We start from the raw sequence: 18,873 nt of genomic DNA on the forward strand, positions 1-18,873 counted from the left end.
AAGCACGTACTGTACGTACGCTGACCAGAAACCTTGCTTCACATCTGAAAACGGGTTTACGTATTTTTTAAAGGAGCCCTTGAAAATTAACAGGATTTACTCTGTGACACATGCTCTTTTCTAAAATGTTTAACCTTTACCTGTATACAGATAGACATCGTGTGTTTTTCCTGCTAAACACAACGGGCACATCATGTGAAGTAAATTAAGGTGAATCTAAAAGAAATAATGGAATGTTAATCATTTTTTGTATCCATTTAGGTGAGGCTATGGATTACTTATTGAAAAACACTTTTACGGAGGCAGCCGGAGCAAGAAAAGGATTTCCCAAAATTGCAATGATCATCACGGATGGAAAATCACAGGATCCTGTGGAGGAATATGCAAAAAAGCTCAGAAACATCGGAGTTGAGATTTTTGTTCTAGGTTTGTAGTCATAATGTATAATCATTATATTTTATACAGTACGGTAGTATTGGTAGTATTTTACTACCGAAAGTCCAGCTGAACTGAAAGTGTATGTTTTCAAAGATTTTGAGTTGTTTAATCCATCTATGTTTGCATTTGTTTCTGCGAAAACAAATCTGTTGTTTAATTTTAAATTTATGATAAGCTCAACAGCAAGGTTTAAAATAGGTGATCCTGTTTTAGAATTGCTGATAATTAAAGGATAGACTTCTCAAATGCTTTTGTACTGGCAAGAAATCAGAACTACACACTGTTCATGTTGATTATTGCTTTGTATATAAATCTTACATTGTATTTTTATGCTTAATCCAATTTAGGAATCAAAGGAGCAGATGTTGAAGAGCTGAAACAAATGGCTTCTGGTCCTTTTGAGAAACATGTCTACAATGTAGCAAACTTTGATCTGATTAAAGATGTACAGCATGATCTCATTACCCAAGTATGCGCTGGAGTCGATGAACAGCTCAATGAGCTAGTGAGCGGAGAGGAAAGTAAGTCTTCATTGAAAGTGTCAAGCCAATCTCATGAAGAAATTCTGACTTGAAAAACTTTAGGGTCACCTACGGATATATGGAAATGATTATTACAAAAAAAAATCAAAATAATGTTTGTGTAATATTTTAGGAGTTTAGAGTCAGTATACTGGTGAAAGTATTCATGGTTGTATGATGGTTAATTGAAAGTGTTAACCAATACTCTAAAATAATTATACTCTATTGACACATAAATGCACTACTGCAGTGTATATATTTTTAAAGAGACAGCAACACAAAAATTTCAGTAACCACAGATTTTACATAATGCAATTATGAAAAATTTGACCTCCACAGTGTGTTGTTGTTCCCACAGTTGTTGAGCCACCATCCAACCTACAGGTCACGGAATTGACATCCAAATCTATGAGGGTGACTTGGGATCCATCCTCAGGGCCAATAACAGGGTACAAACTGCAGCTAATTCCTATGCTGGCTGGCAGCAAACGACAGGAAATACATACGGGGCCCTCGTCCACTTCGATGAATGTCCGGGACTTGTCTCCTGAAACCGAGTACCAGATCATGTTGTATGCTCTGAAGGGCCTCACACCTAGTGAACCTGTCATGGCCATGGAGAAAACCCAGCCTATCAGAGTGTCCCTGGGTAAGAAAATATCAGCTGCCTGAATTGTTAATCACTTGCTTCTCATGTAATTCTTTCCACTCCCGACGACACACTCTTGATTAAACAGCTATACTTGCGTCCACTCTCCATTGGCATCACGATGGCCAACTTTTCATCCTGTTTAATTTGTGAAACACAATCATGCATCACTTAGCATAGATCAATATACTCCTTTCCTAGAAAAGAGAAGCAATGCATGTGTCAGATGACATATCATGACCACTAAGAAAAGATATAAGCCTTTACAATCTATTACTGTTTACTACAGATTTCTAGGATTAATGTTTCCTTTTTTTTGCAGAGTGTTCTCTTGGAGTGGATGTCCAGGCAGATGTTGTTCTCTTGGTTGATGGTTCTTACAGTATAGGATTAGCAAATTTTGCTAAAGTCAGAGCTTTCCTGGAAGTCTTAGTGAACTCCTTCGATATTGGACCAGCAAAGGTACAGATAAGTCTTGTCCAGTACAGCAGAGATCCTTACACCGAATTTGCCCTGAACACGCACAACAATCTTGCGTCTGTGCTGAAAGCGATTCGGACATTCCCTTACAGAGGAGGTTCGACAAACACGGGCAAAGCGATGACTTACGTGAGGGAGAAAATATTTGTTCCCAGCAAAGGATCCCGACTAAATGTGCCAAGAGTCATGATTCTCATCACAGATGGTAAATCGTCAGATGCCTTTAAAGACCCTGCCACCAAGCTGCGGAACACTGACGTGGAAATCTTTGCAGTAGGTGTCAAAGACGCTGTTCGTGCAGAACTGGAGTCCATAGCTAACACGCCTGTAGAAACACATGTGTACACTGTTGAAGACTTTGATGCTTTCGAAAGGATATCCAAGGAGCTCACCCAGTCAATCTGCTTGAGAATTGAGCAGGAACTGCTTAAAATTAAAACAAGAAGTAAGTATGGTTCAAAATGCGATGATGTGTAGACCATTTCACTCCAGCAACTCAATGGCACAATAAAGTTTTACATAACTATTAACACTTAACCCTAAGGTGGTAAACTGGGGTATGTTTGACCTTAGAGCTGTATTTGCTATGCTAGGTATTTAAAGCATATTGCCCACCTCTTTTAAATGAGAGGCGTAGGGCAGTTGAGAATGTCTTTAACTATCCATAAGCTCTTATATCTTCAGGCTATTTAAAATGTCTTTCAAATCACTCATCTTGCTTTCTTTCAAGGTTAATGTGCCACCAAATTTGCCAATCTAATACACCACACTTCAGCACTTAATGGATGAAAAAATGAACCAGGCTTTTTAACTGAGCCTTTTTGTAGCATTTGATTTCGTAAGCTAGCAAAGAAAGATAAAAGCTTTGCTGCAGTTAATCAAGAAGGTTTGGCACATGTGAAAGCGCTCATTTACACAAAACGGACCGATGTGTTGAGATAAATCATACACTGAAAATATTTGGATAACAGTTTATCTGAAATTGTGTGGAAAGATGAATTTTTTTGCTATGAAATGGAGCTTCTTGTATACACTGGATAAGCTAGCAGAACGGGATCGCAATGATGTTACGTCATGCATTTCTTTCCTAACACCTTCCAAATTGCAGCACGGAAGTTAGCTTAATTAAAAGCACATGGAGTCATGTCAAATACTAACCTAAGATTTCAGAATTTTTCCTTGTGTGGAGGGTGTGGACAAGAGCAACAGAATGCATGAGCAAGCTTTATATTATTTCCCAAGAAAGAACTGGAATTTGTATGGACAGTATTTGAATAAAAATGGTTGTATCATATGACTGAAGAAATGTTTTTATAGCTTTCAGTAAATTATTTTAATGAAATGATCTACATTATATACAGTAGTTCAGGTGGGTAGCTGCGTCAGCATGCGTAGGCTGCAAAGGAACAAGAAGAATAAACCTCTTACTCGTTCCTTATATACAGTACAATCATGAAAATGAATATTTACATATTAATGTATTTACGTATTGCATAAATAGCCACACATGCAAACCATTATTGGTTGAAACGTTCTGAAGGAACAGATTCAGAAATCCTGACAGCAAATTGTATGTTGGACATTTTGCCCAATTCAACACAAATTTGTTAACTGTTATCAATTGTATGCATATTAGAGCTTAAAGCCCTGTTTGTTATGCAGTGATTTGTTTAGAATTTATTTCAGATTTCATGCACTTACCTTCAATACTTACTTTCAATTAAGTACCCAAACATGTTAGATAGCTTACAGAGTTTGTTCTTTTTTTGCTCACAATGTGTATCACACATGTAATATTCGAAGTTTAAAAAACAGTGAAGGAAGAAAAGTTGAAGTTACTAGACTCGGGGTACTTTAGGATGTTTATGGTGATGTCAGTAGTTTATTTGCATGAAGGGATAGAAAACATTAAACTCATAAAGTGGTCCTTGTATCAAACAGAGAACCTGTTTTGGCATTAACTTGATGCAGTATGCACTGCCGCTTCACCCCTCCATGTCCCTGGTTGATTTTTTGCCTTGAATGTCTGTCTGTGTGGAGTTTGCATGTTCTGCCCATATTCTCATGGGTTTACACCAGGAGTGTCCATTTTCCCCCAACTTTTTCCTGGCAGTCCTGACATGGACTAACATCCTGATCAGAGGAGAGAAATAACGTATCATTAACTTCTGGGATAGCCTTTAGCTTGCCAAGACTGGTTAGGATAAGCGTATATTAGGAATAAAATGATAAAATGTTCTAAAAGTCTTACCATAATCCCTTAAGGACTTTAAGATCTTCCTATAATACACAGACAATATTCATAAGCAATGTGCACAGAAACAGAAGAATTAAAAAACTAAACAATATTGCAATAAGAATTTCAAAGGCTTAAGACGTCAAAGATAAATGAGAATTAAGAAAAACATTAGTTGAATCCACATATTTTCAATCTTTAGCAGCTCAGCAAAACATTTCATCTTAATATTCATCGTGGTCATATTGGAAGAAACACATATGTTGTTTTTATGTCAGCAAATGGTTAGCAGTTTAAAAAGATCTTTCTGGTATTCCATGGATGTTTAAAACTGCCAGCGCTTTTTGACTGCAGCACAAACTTACAGATATTAAATGTTTCAAAGAAGCTCAGTTAAAAAGCCTGAATATTTTTTTTACAAAAATCAGAAGGAAAAATAAAGCAGAGGTTGGTATTTTTAAAGTCTAATGCAAACTCTTCATTGATATTTTGTTGTTTTGTCTTGTGCTTTTGTTTTAGATTTAACTGCTCCAGAGAACCTTCAGTTTTCTGAAGTGGGACCTAGAAGTTTCCGTGTCAGTTGGACGTCTGATGCAGAGAATGTCTTGTCCTTCCTTGTCACATACAAGCCAGTTGCTGGTGGAGAGTACATCTCCATGTACGTTGCACCAGACACTAGGTCTACTGTCCTGCATCACCTCACTCCTTCTACCCTGTATGAGGTCAACGTTATTTCACAGTATGAAAGGGGAAATAGCTTCCCGTTGTCAGGAAACGAGACAACCCTAGAAGGTACGTCACATTATCATGAATCTAGACTGTAAGATGTACTGTAAATGCCTTTCGGTTTAAATAAAGCCACAGACAAGCATGAAAATGAATGAGGAAGCATGGAAGGAAACAGTAGAATCGATGAAAAGCTACAGGATTGGATAGTTTTGGCTCTAGTTTGTAAACAATATTTTTTTGATTTATTAAGCTGTTGAACTGGAGCTAAATAAAATCACTCGATCATATAAAATGTGAATCCAAACTGAAGTCTTATGATTTCGCTGAATCAGAAGACACACAGAAGGAGCCGAATCTTTCACTTCTGTCTACAATAGGACCACACTACACTGCTTTTGAACTGACAAGGTTAATCGCCATGCTTTCCTGCCCAGTAGTCTCTGAAACATGTACAGTACCATGTGTGGGACCCTTCCTTCCTGTTCTGGAAACATACAAATGCACAAAGCAACTATGACTGTGAAAGGCGAATAATGGCATTGAAACACTGTGACAATGCTTGCAGACTCCTAGTGGATTGACGTTTGCTCCTTCAGTTGGGGATAAATAACCGCTTGGCTTCAACTATCATTACAGAACAAGGAGCACCTCGCAACTTAAGGGTATCTGAAGAGACAGTAGACAGCTTTCGGGTCACCTGGGATGCTGCACCTGGGGCCGTGGTCAGGTATCACCTCTCCTACAGTCCTATCAGAGGAGAAGCAGAGAGGAAGGAAATCACCACCAGTGGACCTGAGACCACAATAGTCCTCCAGGACCTTCTTCAGCTCACCACCTACCACGTGTCTGTGTCTGCAGAATATGCTTCAGGGCTTGGAAGGAAGATGGATACGAGTGGAACAACTAAAGAAGGTTAGATGTCTGTTCCAACTCCAGGGACTGAAATCTGTTAACTGCATTTTTAAAATTAAATTATTGGGGTGTATGATAGTGATAACTAGGGTGAATTTTTAGCAAACACTGGAAATGATTGTTGGAGATAATAAAGATGAAGATTGGTAAATTATGGATAAAATATGTATAAAAAACTGAGCACGTACAAGTTAATTCTCCTCTGAAAAAGAGATAGAAAGGGCCTTCTTCAGGTTTGAGGATTTGAGTAGTGAGAATTTCTTACACGAGAACAAGGCTCAACCGCTACAAATTGCGATTTTCAAATTGGAGTTCATCTGATGCAGCTGGTCAACTCCACAATGAAACATATATATCTTGTATTCTATTCTTTGTGTTCCACATCTTGGCTAGGCTTATTTGGAAAGCAAGATATTCGAAAAAGAAAAACAAAATGTCATCGTTTATATTTTTAGTTCTCAAGATGGGTCTTCAAAGATTTAGTAGTTTTTCAGTACTTAAGTGAGAGGTGCAAGAAAGGGACAATCCCTGCCAACAATTTGATCAACAGAGAAAGTGAAAAATAGACAAAATGGTCTGTTAAGTTTTTAAATTTACTATGGAAACCAAAAATGGCTTCTTATTGCCTACTCTGGAGGCTTGTTTATACAAGCAGATGTCAGTTTCAAGACATATTCCAGATGACTAATGTTCTTTTTATCAGGTTTCTGTCATGTAGCCAACTAGTCTAGGTTGTCATATGTAAACTCTTTAAGTGACAAACTATTTTAAATATTTGAGAGGTATGCATAATTAAACAGTCACCATTTCATAGAAGAATGCATAAATTATCTAAAAGTATATTTCTGTCAAATCTGCCTAAGCTGCTCTTTATTTCTATAGCACTATATTTGGTGGTTTGCTTCACCATGGTCCTAAATTCAATATGGCTGCCAAGAACTAGAAGCAAAGACATTTGAAGTCAGCCAGTTCAGCCAAAAATGTGAACTTGAATATTGCTCATTTATTACTTTTTAAAATAATTTTAATGTGTTTTCAAGAAAGAATCTTAGGATTTGTAAAAAATACATATTTTTATGTATTTAATATCTTTATTGAATTACCCCAGTGAATTGTGCTTTTTTGAGACTTGCTGCTATGGCCTATGCAATCTGTGATACTCTCAACTGGTGTCAAATACCTAACAATGCATTCAGTGTGGCTTCTAGAGGAACAGAGTTATGCCCCTGTGTACCCAGTACCAAGTCCTGTGTAGTTTCATGCTGTGCTTCAAAATAGCTCCCATTTTTTTAATGGGATATTGAGTTCTCTAGAATTTATATTTTGTCAATCTAAATTATTTTTAGAAATTTCTAAGCATCACATCTTTTCTTGGCATTTCGCACCTAGTATTATTCAAGATTTTGGAAGAGTGTATCATATTGCTTAGTTCTTTCATTAATCCTGCCTTCACGCCACTCAAAGTATGCAGTATTTTTAAAACTTGTTAAATTACAGGTAATTAAATCAAATTAAAATATGATTTTTTTTATCCATCCAGGATTTCGTTAACCACTGAAAAGGGGCAACAGGTATCTAATGTAATAATTTGGCAAAGGAGACACCACAAGCAATTTTTTTCTCAGATGTAAATAAAAGTTTCTGACATCCAGTTTTGAGCATTGTAGAAGTATTCTGGTGGCACTGAGGCAACTCCAGGCAGATTGGCTTTAATGAAGATGTACATTTGTTAGGCAAACCCTTTTAATGGGAATTTTCCACCGATCTTTTAAAAGGGGTGTGTTTTTATCTTTCGCTCAGCCAGGGGATCCCCGAGAGACCTTCAGGTGTTTGACCACACTGTCTCTAGCATGAGGCTGTCCTGGACTGCAGCTCCTGGGAGAGTCTTACAATATCGAGTCACATACGTACCCACCGCTGGAGGAGACAGCAAAGAGATATATGTCAAGGGTGATTCAACTGCAGCGTTCCTGAAGAATTTGCAGCCAGCCACAGAATATGAGATATCTGTCAGTGCAGTGTACCCCTCTGGCTCAGGAGATCCGTTAACAGGACGAGGAACTACACTGGAAGGTATCTAAATTTTGCCATTTGTTGCATGGGTATAGACAGAGTTTTCGACTGTTGTTGTTAGGCTAGACTCTTCCACTGGGTAAAGAGTAGGTAGTTAAAGGGTTTTGGCTGGGTTTTCCGCTAAAACTTGCTGTTAAAATTACAGTAATCACTAAAGTGGAATTGTTCAAATCATTATGTTCAAATCTGGCATCAATGCATTAGTCTGTCAGCCTACAGAAAAGCTACTCAGCTCTAATATAAGTATCATATTTTCTGAGTGCAGTTTGGACCATTTGTTGGTGGCTATCATAGTTTTCCCTTTTGAGCTGGACAGATTACTTTGTTTCATACAGTTTACGAGGTTGACTTAAAATCAGTAAGAAAAGATTAACAAAAAAGGTTCTGTATAGCACACAAGATGGGAATTATGTGGACATGCATGTAAAACTGAGAATAGGAGGGGCTTCTTTATGCAAAGGGTAAAGCTACCCAGACTTGTTCCTAGCATCAATTAATGACTGTCAAAAAAGCCTGCACTCGTTTGTAACCTTTCCTAATTAAAGTGTAATTTCACACTGTGGAAAATGCACCAGCTCTGCTAGGCAGATACTGAAGGGAAGTTAGCCCTTTAATTTCTTGCTTTTTGCCCTCTGCTGGCTTCATATCAGTCTGAAAGTGCTGTAAAGGACCCTGTAACAGATATTTTTTGTACCTCAAGTTTGACCAACAGCTTTTTTTTAGCAAAAATTGATTTTCAAGTTTGAGTGGGAGTTTGACAGCTATCACATTGCTTAAAGGGTTAATGTCCCTCCAAAGACACAGCATACAAAAGCCGGTTAGTAGCAAATCACTTCTATCCCTTCTCATTCCCTGTCAGTGTGGCATGAACATTATTTTCGGCATTGTTCTTATAATGTGCTGTGTTGCTCACAGATGTCCGTCTCTCTTGTTAGGTTAATTTAGTTTATGGCACAGTGTGCTTGTTATGGATTTCTTTTTAAGTATTGAGGGAATTGTTTATGAAACTCTTTGAGAATGCGGTTGCTGAATAGAACGTGGGATGCAGTTTAAGCCTCCCTTGTGAACTAAGCAAAATGAAATGTAGGGGGTGTCAGTTTGGATCATAGTTGTTGCTGTTCTCTGCAACAAACAAGGGCATCAGCGCTAAGACTGAAAGAAGGTTAACGGCAACTATCTGGGCACTTTAGCCAAATGCAGTGTAAGTAATGACTAAGGCTTGTTTCTCTGACCAGTGACCTCTCCTTTTTCCCTTCATGAACAACACAGACCTCTTCAGTGACAGAATATTGGCAGCGCATATCTCATTTTAAACAAAGTGTCTATTTCAAATGAGCTGAATGTGCTGTGTACCATTTTTCCATCAGAAAATTTACAGCATTTACTCTTTGTAGAGATTTCTCTATGAATTCCTTGCCTTAGCTTTTTTTTTTTTGGCAAAAACAGTATGACCTTTTAAAGGTTTCAGTTAAATGAAGTACATTAGCCGTGGAAGGCAGATGGATATTCTAAGTGATTCCTACCTAGATAAACCGTTTGATTTCAGTATAACAACAGGAAGGAAGCTTCAGAATTGTTATTCTCTGCTTCTCTTGCCAAAAAAGATAATTAGAGTGACATTTGCTTACATTATGCGGTATATTGAAGCTTACGCAATCTGGTATCTGAAGCCTTTTCCCCTACACAGTTTAAAACAAGGCAGTTGTGTCCTGAGAGGAAGTTCATTGCAGCCTTTTCTTTTCATGGTGAATAGTGCACATTCACTGTTTCATAGAGGACCTTAACATTTTCCATTGATTCTCTTGATTCACACAATAGCACATATTGTATTTCTTTGGTCATTGACGTGTGTACTGTTAATGCAGTTTCTGGGATCACTTCTCAGCCTTTTTGACTTGCTGCATCAGCTGATAAACTCCCACACTGATAAACACGTGTAAGAGCCTCTGAAATTAATGCTTCCTAGGTCTGCTTTCTGTACAGTTTCATTAATTCTACTGTATATAAAAACAGCATTTAAAACAGCACTTCCTGCTCTATGAATCTACACATAAGCCATGTACCTGAAGGCAGAGTGGGAACAAAACACTCAAAATATTAGACTATTGAGGGCAATTGTATTAGCTCAGGTAGTTTGAATGCATCCCATACAAAATCAAGATTAGGTCGAAAATTATATGAAAGGTGTAATTTAACAAGGATTGTCCTTTAAATACCAACTTAAATTTTGCAATTGATAATGTAGAGAAACTGAAACTAAAGGGTATCCAAGGAACAAGTAATAGGTTTATTCCATGCTGAAAAGAGAAGAAAGAAAACACAACGTTTCGGCTGTGGAGCCTTCTTCGGGTGTGAGGAAGTTCCACAGGCTCCACAGCTGAAATGTTGTGTTTTCTTTCGTCTCTTTTCAGCATGGAATAAACCTGTTACTTGTTCCTTTGCAGCCTATGGATGCTGACGCAGCTAACTACTAAATTGAACTACTAAAGGGTATCATACCCAAAAGTTAAAAGCGAGATAAAATATCTTGTTTCCAATTATGAACAGAAAAAAAAACAGAAATGAAATATCTCACATGTGTTTGACATGAGTAAACTATCTGGTATAAGTGGAATCCTCTGAGCAGTGTACAGGTAGAGGCCTATGGCTTGGTGGTTACTGGTGCCATTGAGGACTTCCATGATCTTCAGTGGTACCGGTATATTGATGCAATGCTTGTGGGAATTGTGCTGGGTGAAGCCTGGATATTTGTCCAGGTGCTTAGCAGTGACCCCAGTAGACAGTGGGCAACTGCAAGACTTGATGCTCTTTTAAGTATTAGCCCTGCCTGTACTCAAGATAAAAAATGGCCCGTTTTGGGTCAACAAACAAGACTTGACACATGGTTTTGCAGCAAGCGGTGTTTGTTTCAAGCTCTCCCAAGTCACTGTGGGCTGGATTGGCATGACACATGAAATAATAACCGGCTGCTCCAAAACTAAGGTATCAAAGGGGAAAAATAATTATTGAAATTTCTTTTCCAAATATCCGTGAGAAAATAATAAATTGAGGGAGGATTTTCACCAAAAGCGTATGGAACTTGTTACCTGAGAAGCCTTTCAAAGCAATGAACGATGACTAGTCCAAGTGAGAACTTGCTGTTCATTTCCTGAAGGAGGTACCAGAGGAATACAGAGAAAAAGAGGAAAATGGAAATAAAATCAATCACAATCAGACGTGAGTTAAAGGCCAAAAATATTTTCCTGAGCCTTCAATTTCCTATGTTCAATTCACTTTAAGGACATCATATGTGATGTTTCTCAGACACCATTATTTGGTGCTTCTCAAAATAGCTAGCTGCAGAGCATTACCAATCTATCACAGACAGATTCATCAACAATTTTGTTCATTTGTGGATGTTCTTGACTTTGCTTTTATGTTTGATGGGCAACATTAATCATTTTATTCCACAATGCAAAACTTCTACAGTAATCTGGAAGGTTCTGGGTTCTGCAGCAAATATTCAAAGAAAAAAGGCAACTTACTCGATTGTAAATTGCTTATTTGGAAATATCACATCTTTAAGTGGACTGTGATGCAGTCAGATTAACATTAATTTTAGGATAATGCAAAATACAATGACAAGTGTATGTCATAATCTGATTATGTGCTGTTTATTCACCCTGTGCAGTATCCTCATGGTCATACAATGCATAAAATACTCCATTAGGATGTCTGAGAACAACAAGCATTTTGATTTCTGCCTAATTCGGTGCAATGAAGCTAAAAGACTATAAGTCAAAACAATTTTTTGTCTCTCTAGTTTTTTCTAATGTATATTTTGACAGTCTGCATTCAATGAAAAGGCAGTTAAGCCTTGCACTGGAGCAGAACTTTCTGACTGCAGCATACAGTACCTCCATCTATAAGTGTCTTGTGCCTCTGCTGAAAGTGTTGTAGGAATTATGTACTTTGCAGAGCCAGAAAACACAGCATAAAACACATAGACTTGTTTATTTGGCGGGGAAGTTCCCACAAAGGTACTGAATTTTGTTCTGTTTTTTCTGGGTTTATTTCTTCACCTTGGTTGGAAAAAATGTATTCTTGTTTATTTGGTTTATTGGACCGTGTTCTTCAGCTTTGTGCCTGTTTCCACAGGTGTTTTCTTTTATTAATGTAATATTTTGCAGAGCACAAAAAGTTCTTTACAGATTTTTTCCCTTAATCTCTTACCATGTGTTAAATCTCTTTCAGTGGCTAAATGTGTTCAAATGTACTGTGCACATGTGCAATAAAATTAAGGAAATAAGAATTTAGCAAAGATGAGAGAAATACTCATGAAGGATATTATGTTTGATAGATTATTTTTGGCTTAGTATTTGGAAAGAATTGTACTGAAATCTGACACAGCCCAGCTACTGATCTGTAAAATTAAACACATTCGTATTCTCCCTCTTTTCTTAGAAAATAACCTTTTTTAGTAAATTTCCTAAAGACTATATAATCCATGTAGAATAGCATGCATGCTTTCATATTAAGGGTGTAAGAAAGTGACTAGATGTGTTTCACTGACATGATTTATTAAACCACATTGATAACTCAATTAAAATAACATCAACTAAAGAATATTTGAAAATGTGCCACAAAGAAAACATTGATAGTGTGTGGAATTTGGATAAAGATATTGTCATTTGTTCTGTGGTGAACATTTAGCTAACGTTTGGGCTATAATGAGGTAATTGTAAGTTTTGGAGCGTTACTGATTTTTGCATCTTACTGAGGCCTGAATAGTTAACTGCAAATTTGTAAACTGGGCATTTACATATTTTAGAACGTGCTTTTTTTCATTTAATCAGTACCTTGGTTCAAACTTTGGCATATTAGCATAAAACACTGTACCTTTTGTAATGCTCTGCATTGTTTATTTACTCACTGTTCTTGGGTCAGTTTTGGTTAACTGACTGTTCAATGGTTTATAATCTGTAGGAAAGAAATATTACTGAGATAACCAAGGTATTTATAATTGCATCCTAATGTTTCAGTGCTTTCTGTGGCTTTGATATATGACTCCTTTACAAAAGACAAATACGTTTAATGTCTGAATAGAACCAGCTATAAAAGAACAAAACAAAAAACAATTTTTCTATGTGGCCTTCATTTTGGTAACATTGGATACGCGGTGTGTGACAGTCTGGAACAAACTTCAATCTGCATATTAATGATGAAAACTGGATGCGCCTGCTGAACTCATTATCATCATGTGAGCCATTCCCAGTGGTGTTTAGGAGGGGAAGTTAGTTTTCAGTTTTGGCAACACAAGTTTGTCTGGATCAAGTCAACTTGGCACCAGTAATCACCAGAATGCTTTAAATTTGACAAGGCTTGAGAATTATAATTCTCTTGTGAATCATTGCTGGATTTGTTATTATATCTACCCATTGCACAAGTAGCAGGAATTGGTCAGTCTTGGGCGGAAAAAGGTGTGTATGCATTCCGCTAGTTTTGGGGGATATTTAGATCAATGTCACTACATTTCAGAAGAAACTCTGGATAGTGAAAAAATAAATAAGATCAGAAAAAAAAAGAAATATTTTCTTTGGTCTGTGGAACATGAAACTTTATATATTCAGAATGTGCAATATAATCACTATTAGTTGCTTACAGTATGGATGTATAGATTTTCATCCTAATTAATAGTTGCTTCAATTTGAAAAGCAAATTTTAAAGGATCCCAAAGACTATTGCTATAACAGTAGTATTCACTTTATGCACCACTGAAGTGCAGGACCCCACTGGCTGACACATGGCAGCCATTTTACACCAGCAGAGCCACTACACAGCAGAGCAGACAGGGAAGTGAGAATTACGGCTACAGTTGAATTCAGGGTGAAGTTACAAGCTCAGAGGAGTCCAGTGTTAACACTTCTACCCTGCCAAATTGTGCCATGGGTCAGTGCTGACCACGTAATCATGACCTCAGTTTCGCGATGGAGGTGCTTAGATTGAGTTGAGTCTGACTTCCCTCTGTCTAGCTGTAGTCTTGTTTCAGAAATTTAAATGTTAAGGGCTAAAAGGATTCCTAGTTCCCTTTTCCTTAATCCATAGCTTTTCCCAATCAGGAGTTTACTATGTTTTAGATTGATGCTACTTTGTTGTGTCTCTGACATCCACAGCTGTAATCAAGACAATATGTGCTGGTCCAGGACATATTCCTGATGGTATATTAAAGTAGATAATATATCGGCCCCATGGTGACAGCAATAAGAGCTTTACTGCTCTTACAGTAAGCCTTAAAAGGAAAGAAGAAGCTCTGTTTTGTTGTTTGATCCAAGTTTATGGGGATTTTTCACCTGTTTTTGCTAGGAATGCTATCCTAGATTGAAGACTTTCTTTTAAAATAAGACTTGAAGATGATTTAACTGCATATTTTATACTCTAACAGCAACTGATATGTTTATATATTATAGCTGCATTTTATTCTGTTTTATGATATAATGTGTAGTGCACTTTTTTTGTGCAATTATAGTTATTTTCTATAAGTCTTTATGTCCAACAATTTACGTTTTATTCCCAGCACTGAAATAGATAAAAAATAGAAGAATTAGATAAAAAGTAGAAAAAACTATTTTTGGACTATTGTATTCTATTTTGTATTTCATAGCATTATGTTTAATCTAGGTACTGTTTTTTAATTAAATGTTGGTGTACATAAAGCCCTATACATTTATAAATCAATTTATCTGTGTTTTATAGTGGTATCCCTCCTTTTACAAAGTAGGGTCCTGGAGGTGATTTTAAGCAGAACACCGTTTTTAAAATAAACCCTGAATATACATATGCACCATAAACTGAAGATCTAGAAGAGTATCGATGTCTACTTACTTCTTGTGATAATCACATATTTGATGCGTATAATGATAACGGTTTTCCCTGTTCCTTTTTTTTTGTCAGAGCTCGGTTCCCCCCGTGACTTGGTGACGAAAGACGTCACCGACACGTCCTTCGGAGTTTCGTGGGCCGCCGCACCTGGGAACGTGCGGTCTTACAGGATCGCCTGGAAATCGGCCTTCACTGAGGAGGCCGGAGAGAAGAGTGTGCGAGGAGACGTGACAGACACCGTTCTGGAGGAACTAACGCCAGAAACCAAATACCAGATTTCTGTCTATGCGGCGTACGGCCATGGGGAAGGAGATCCACTTGTGGGCGAGGAAACAACAGACGGTATGTCAGCCCAGCTCTTTCCCTCAACACACCTCCTCTGTGCTGGAATTCTGACGCGTTCATGTTGTCTTCCCCAGCCCTCCTGCAAGGATCTCCTGTCAGCAGTTGTCAACATCTCTTGTTTCCTGCATGATCTGAAATAAGATGCCACCAGGAAGTGTAGATTTATTAATTTTAAATATCCCCCCCGGGTGTGAAAGACATTTTAACGTTATTTGATTTTCATGTTTAAAATACAGCGAAGAAGTACATGCAAAGTGTTTCCACTTTTCTTTGACAGTTATAGGCCTCTGCAGCAATGTAGATACTCTAATGGGGTCCGGGCTGGACACCTGTAGGACTGAAAAAGACTTGATCAGCATTTAGCATCAAGTAACTGAGCCACCTTAAGAGCCACCTTCTGCAGTGATTGGTTGCTGTTAAACTCAGATCTGATCATTTTCCAAGGTTGGAGTTGGCCAAACTCCCCTGAGAATATTTTTACTCATTGCATCCAGTTTTGCTAAGTACTCACCCACTGAGCAGTTTCTCCTTCATATACCCAGAAAAATATAGAATTATCAGTAGAAGACTCTTGAACCCTAATTAAGAAAAGGCTGAGGTACTGTAGCATCCTAGTTATTGGCTGAGATATTAGTACTTTTAAAATTATGCATGTGTGTTGTATTGTGTTCAAACGCTGTCTGTGATTTTTTACCAAGGGAGTTACAAGATCCAAGTATATTCAGGAAAATCTATCAGTTTTGGTATGATTAGTTTTTAATCATTTGCATACACACAAAGTATTAGAATACTTGTACATGAATATGTTTTTTTTAGTTTTCAAGACAAAACTGTGTTCATGAAACTTGATTCTTTTAAGCAGCTTGCTTATTGATTCCTGCAAGCTGGTCGACATAATTTTAACAAAAATTTCAAGTACTTTTTCACTGTAGGGCTGTTTTCTGTTATTGAGTAGGTTACCTGGCAGTGACTGTAAATGCACTGAAAATTTTGTAATGTGCTATGTCTATTAGACCCAAACAGCATATTTAAAATAGAAATTCGATCTTGTGAAGTTTAACAGAACACATTATTTCCATGGAATCTCATGATGCTCTTTGTTTTAAATTTCTACTTTATTGCAGTAGGTAACACCATAATTAATGAGCCTGTTCCCTTTAGAGTAAGCCTTTTGTTTGAAGATAGAGATAAAAGAGAGAGACTGGTTTATATTACCTGATTATACTTTTGACTCTCTGTTTCTTTACTTATTTTAGTTTCAGATTATGCTTAGTGCTATTATTCTTGTGCTCTTTAGTTAGGCTAACATTTGCCAGTCTTATTGACTATTATAGTAAAAACATGCTTTTCTCAGATGCTTCAGAGCATAGTATAACACTGCTTTCCTGTATGGTTAATTTTAGAACTTTTAACTCTTAACTCTTTTCAGAGGAAAAAGTTTTGAGGATGGTTTGTCAGAAATGTTATTAAATAATGTTTTATAACATACTGTACATAACAAGATATTTAAATAGTAAGAACTGAAAAGCAAGTGCAGATATATGTTTTTTCAAGACATCCATTTGCAGAAACAGTCAAAACATAACCTTTCCCTAGGACAAGCAAAATATAATCACGCTTCACAACTAATTTAGTTTACATGCATAGATTTCACGAGCTTGAGTTGCTAGTAGGACCAGAGTTTATCCTGATTTTTTGTGTCATTAGAGAGCACAAGATTAATCTGCATGAGGTGGTTTTTCCTTTGTAGAAGAACCAGCAGAGAATGCTGGGTCTCATTTGTACAGCTGGATAGCTGGAATAGCAGGACCTATTGATATTGCCTGTGAATGACTGTGACTAAGTCTGTACACAAGGACACTACTGCAGAGTCACAATGGCAATATAGGCCCACCACCTATGAGCCCTGATGACTTCTTCGCTGATTTTTTGTATGTCACAATTAGTAAAGAGCTCACATTTCTTTTTCTCTTTCATTGTAGCTTCTGCGGAGGGAAAGACGCTGTCTGTTTCTGAGGAAACGGAGAAAAGTCTGAGGGTGACTTGGCAGGCCGCACCGGGAGAAGTCGTAAACTACAGAATCACTTACCGGCCGGTGGCCGGCGGCCGGCAGCTGGCCACCAAAGTGCCCGGATCTGTAACGACCACCGTGCTCAGGCGGCTGCAGCCCATGACTTCCTACGACATCACCGTGCTGCCTGTGTACAGGCGAGGGGAAGGGAAAGCAAGGCAAGGAGTGGGAACAACATGTACGTTCGGCCGTAACGGACAGCATGAGTGATGAGTTTGTGTCATCATTGTTTCGCGACCCTTCGGGCATCGCAAATTAGATAAAGCTCCCATCAGACGAGCAACGGCCTGCTTGGTAACTCTTAGACTGGATGTAGCCCACAATATTCACAGTGTTCAGAGTGTTTGCTCCGTGCTCCACTGTAACTATGCTGCTATATTTTTACAGAAGGCAGCCTGAAATCACGGCTGAAAACCCTATACATAATCTAAACTTTAATTCAATCACTAACCCGAAGCGTGTCAATTACAAACTGTTTTCTGCCTCTCTTAACCTTCAATTTAACAGTGTAATTCACAAAAGATTGCGTATATTTTTGTTTCTGGTGATGGAAGAGAATATTTTTTGCCCAACTTAACAGCACAAAATAAATACACAACTATACAAATTTGATGGTAGTGGAATAAATGGCTTTTCCTGTACACCAGCCATGAGACTGCGGCACTAGAATGTTTTCTTGTTTTTTTTAGTGTCACCTTTCAAAGGACCCAGAAACCTCCAAACGTCTGAGCCAACCAAGACGAGTTTTCGGGTTTCCTGGGATCCTGCGCCGGGTGAAGTGAGAGGGTATAAGGTTACCTTTCACCCCGCCGATGACGAAGTGAATCTTGGGGAGCTGCTTGTTGGGCCATACGACAACACGGTAGTGCTTGAAGAACTCAGGTATGTCAATCTAAAATGCAGCTGGATGATTAAGCAAACCGAATCAAGGACCTAACCATGTCTGCTAAATGACCTATTCTTCATCCATCATCTATCCCTTCCATCACCAGAAAGAACAACGTATTCTGATATGTATATGCGATATAAACATTTGGACAAGTGACAAAACCTTCTTCTCACCATCTGGTTAGTTCTTTGGTTGTTTGCTGCAGCTGACCATAGTTTGTGCCAAATTCAAACCTAAAGTAAGTCTGACATCAGTGAATATAAGATGTCTACAGTATATAATTAAAAGCCTGTAAATTGGCCAAACGTGGTGCTGGTGTCACTTTATGCCTTTTTCACACTGTTGGTGCTGCACTGCAGTTATTGCACAGTGATTGATAGATGTTACTGAGATGTTATCTCAGAAGAAGCAATTTGAAATTGTTTTTTTTAGCTGCTGCCTTATACATGGTAACATTTAGTTTACATTGGCTCATAAAAATCATAAAAACTGTGGTGACAGAAATGCAGAAAGTTACAAAGACCATTTCAGGCCTCCAACTATTAGTTTCTCTATATCAATTAACAAATCCATATTCAAAGTCTCACTGATCTGATTCGGTTTGTTACAGAATTAGTTGAGTCTCTCCCAATAAAGGCATACAGTAGATTAAACACTACAAACCAGACATCC

General features: G+C 37.8%; 1 protein-coding gene across 3 annotated transcripts in view; it reads left to right on the forward strand.

The window, feature by feature from the left end:
• col12a1b (collagen, type XII, alpha 1b) overlaps positions 1–18,873 on the forward strand; it is a 93,123-nt gene that overhangs the window by 14,267 nt on the left and 59,983 nt on the right. For all 3 annotated transcript variants that reach the window (XM_069196705.1, XM_069196706.1, XM_069196715.1), the window contains exons 7-16: positions 262–426; positions 786–959; positions 1,318–1,608; positions 1,931–2,533; positions 4,844–5,116; positions 5,690–5,965; positions 7,766–8,038; positions 14,969–15,238; positions 17,224–17,490; positions 18,002–18,194. In XM_069196705.1, the coding sequence (XP_069052806.1) occupies positions 262–426; positions 786–959; positions 1,318–1,608; positions 1,931–2,533; positions 4,844–5,116; positions 5,690–5,965; positions 7,766–8,038; positions 14,969–15,238; positions 17,224–17,490; positions 18,002–18,194 (2,785 nt within the window). The remainder of the gene's footprint in view (positions 1–261; positions 427–785; positions 960–1,317; positions 1,609–1,930; positions 2,534–4,843; positions 5,117–5,689; positions 5,966–7,765; positions 8,039–14,968; positions 15,239–17,223; positions 17,491–18,001; positions 18,195–18,873) is intronic.

The sequence above is a fragment of the Lepisosteus oculatus genome, chromosome 2, assembly GCF_040954835.1.
Source record: "Lepisosteus oculatus isolate fLepOcu1 chromosome 2, fLepOcu1.hap2, whole genome shotgun sequence".
NCBI lineage: Eukaryota > Metazoa > Chordata > Actinopteri > Semionotiformes > Lepisosteidae > Lepisosteus > Lepisosteus oculatus.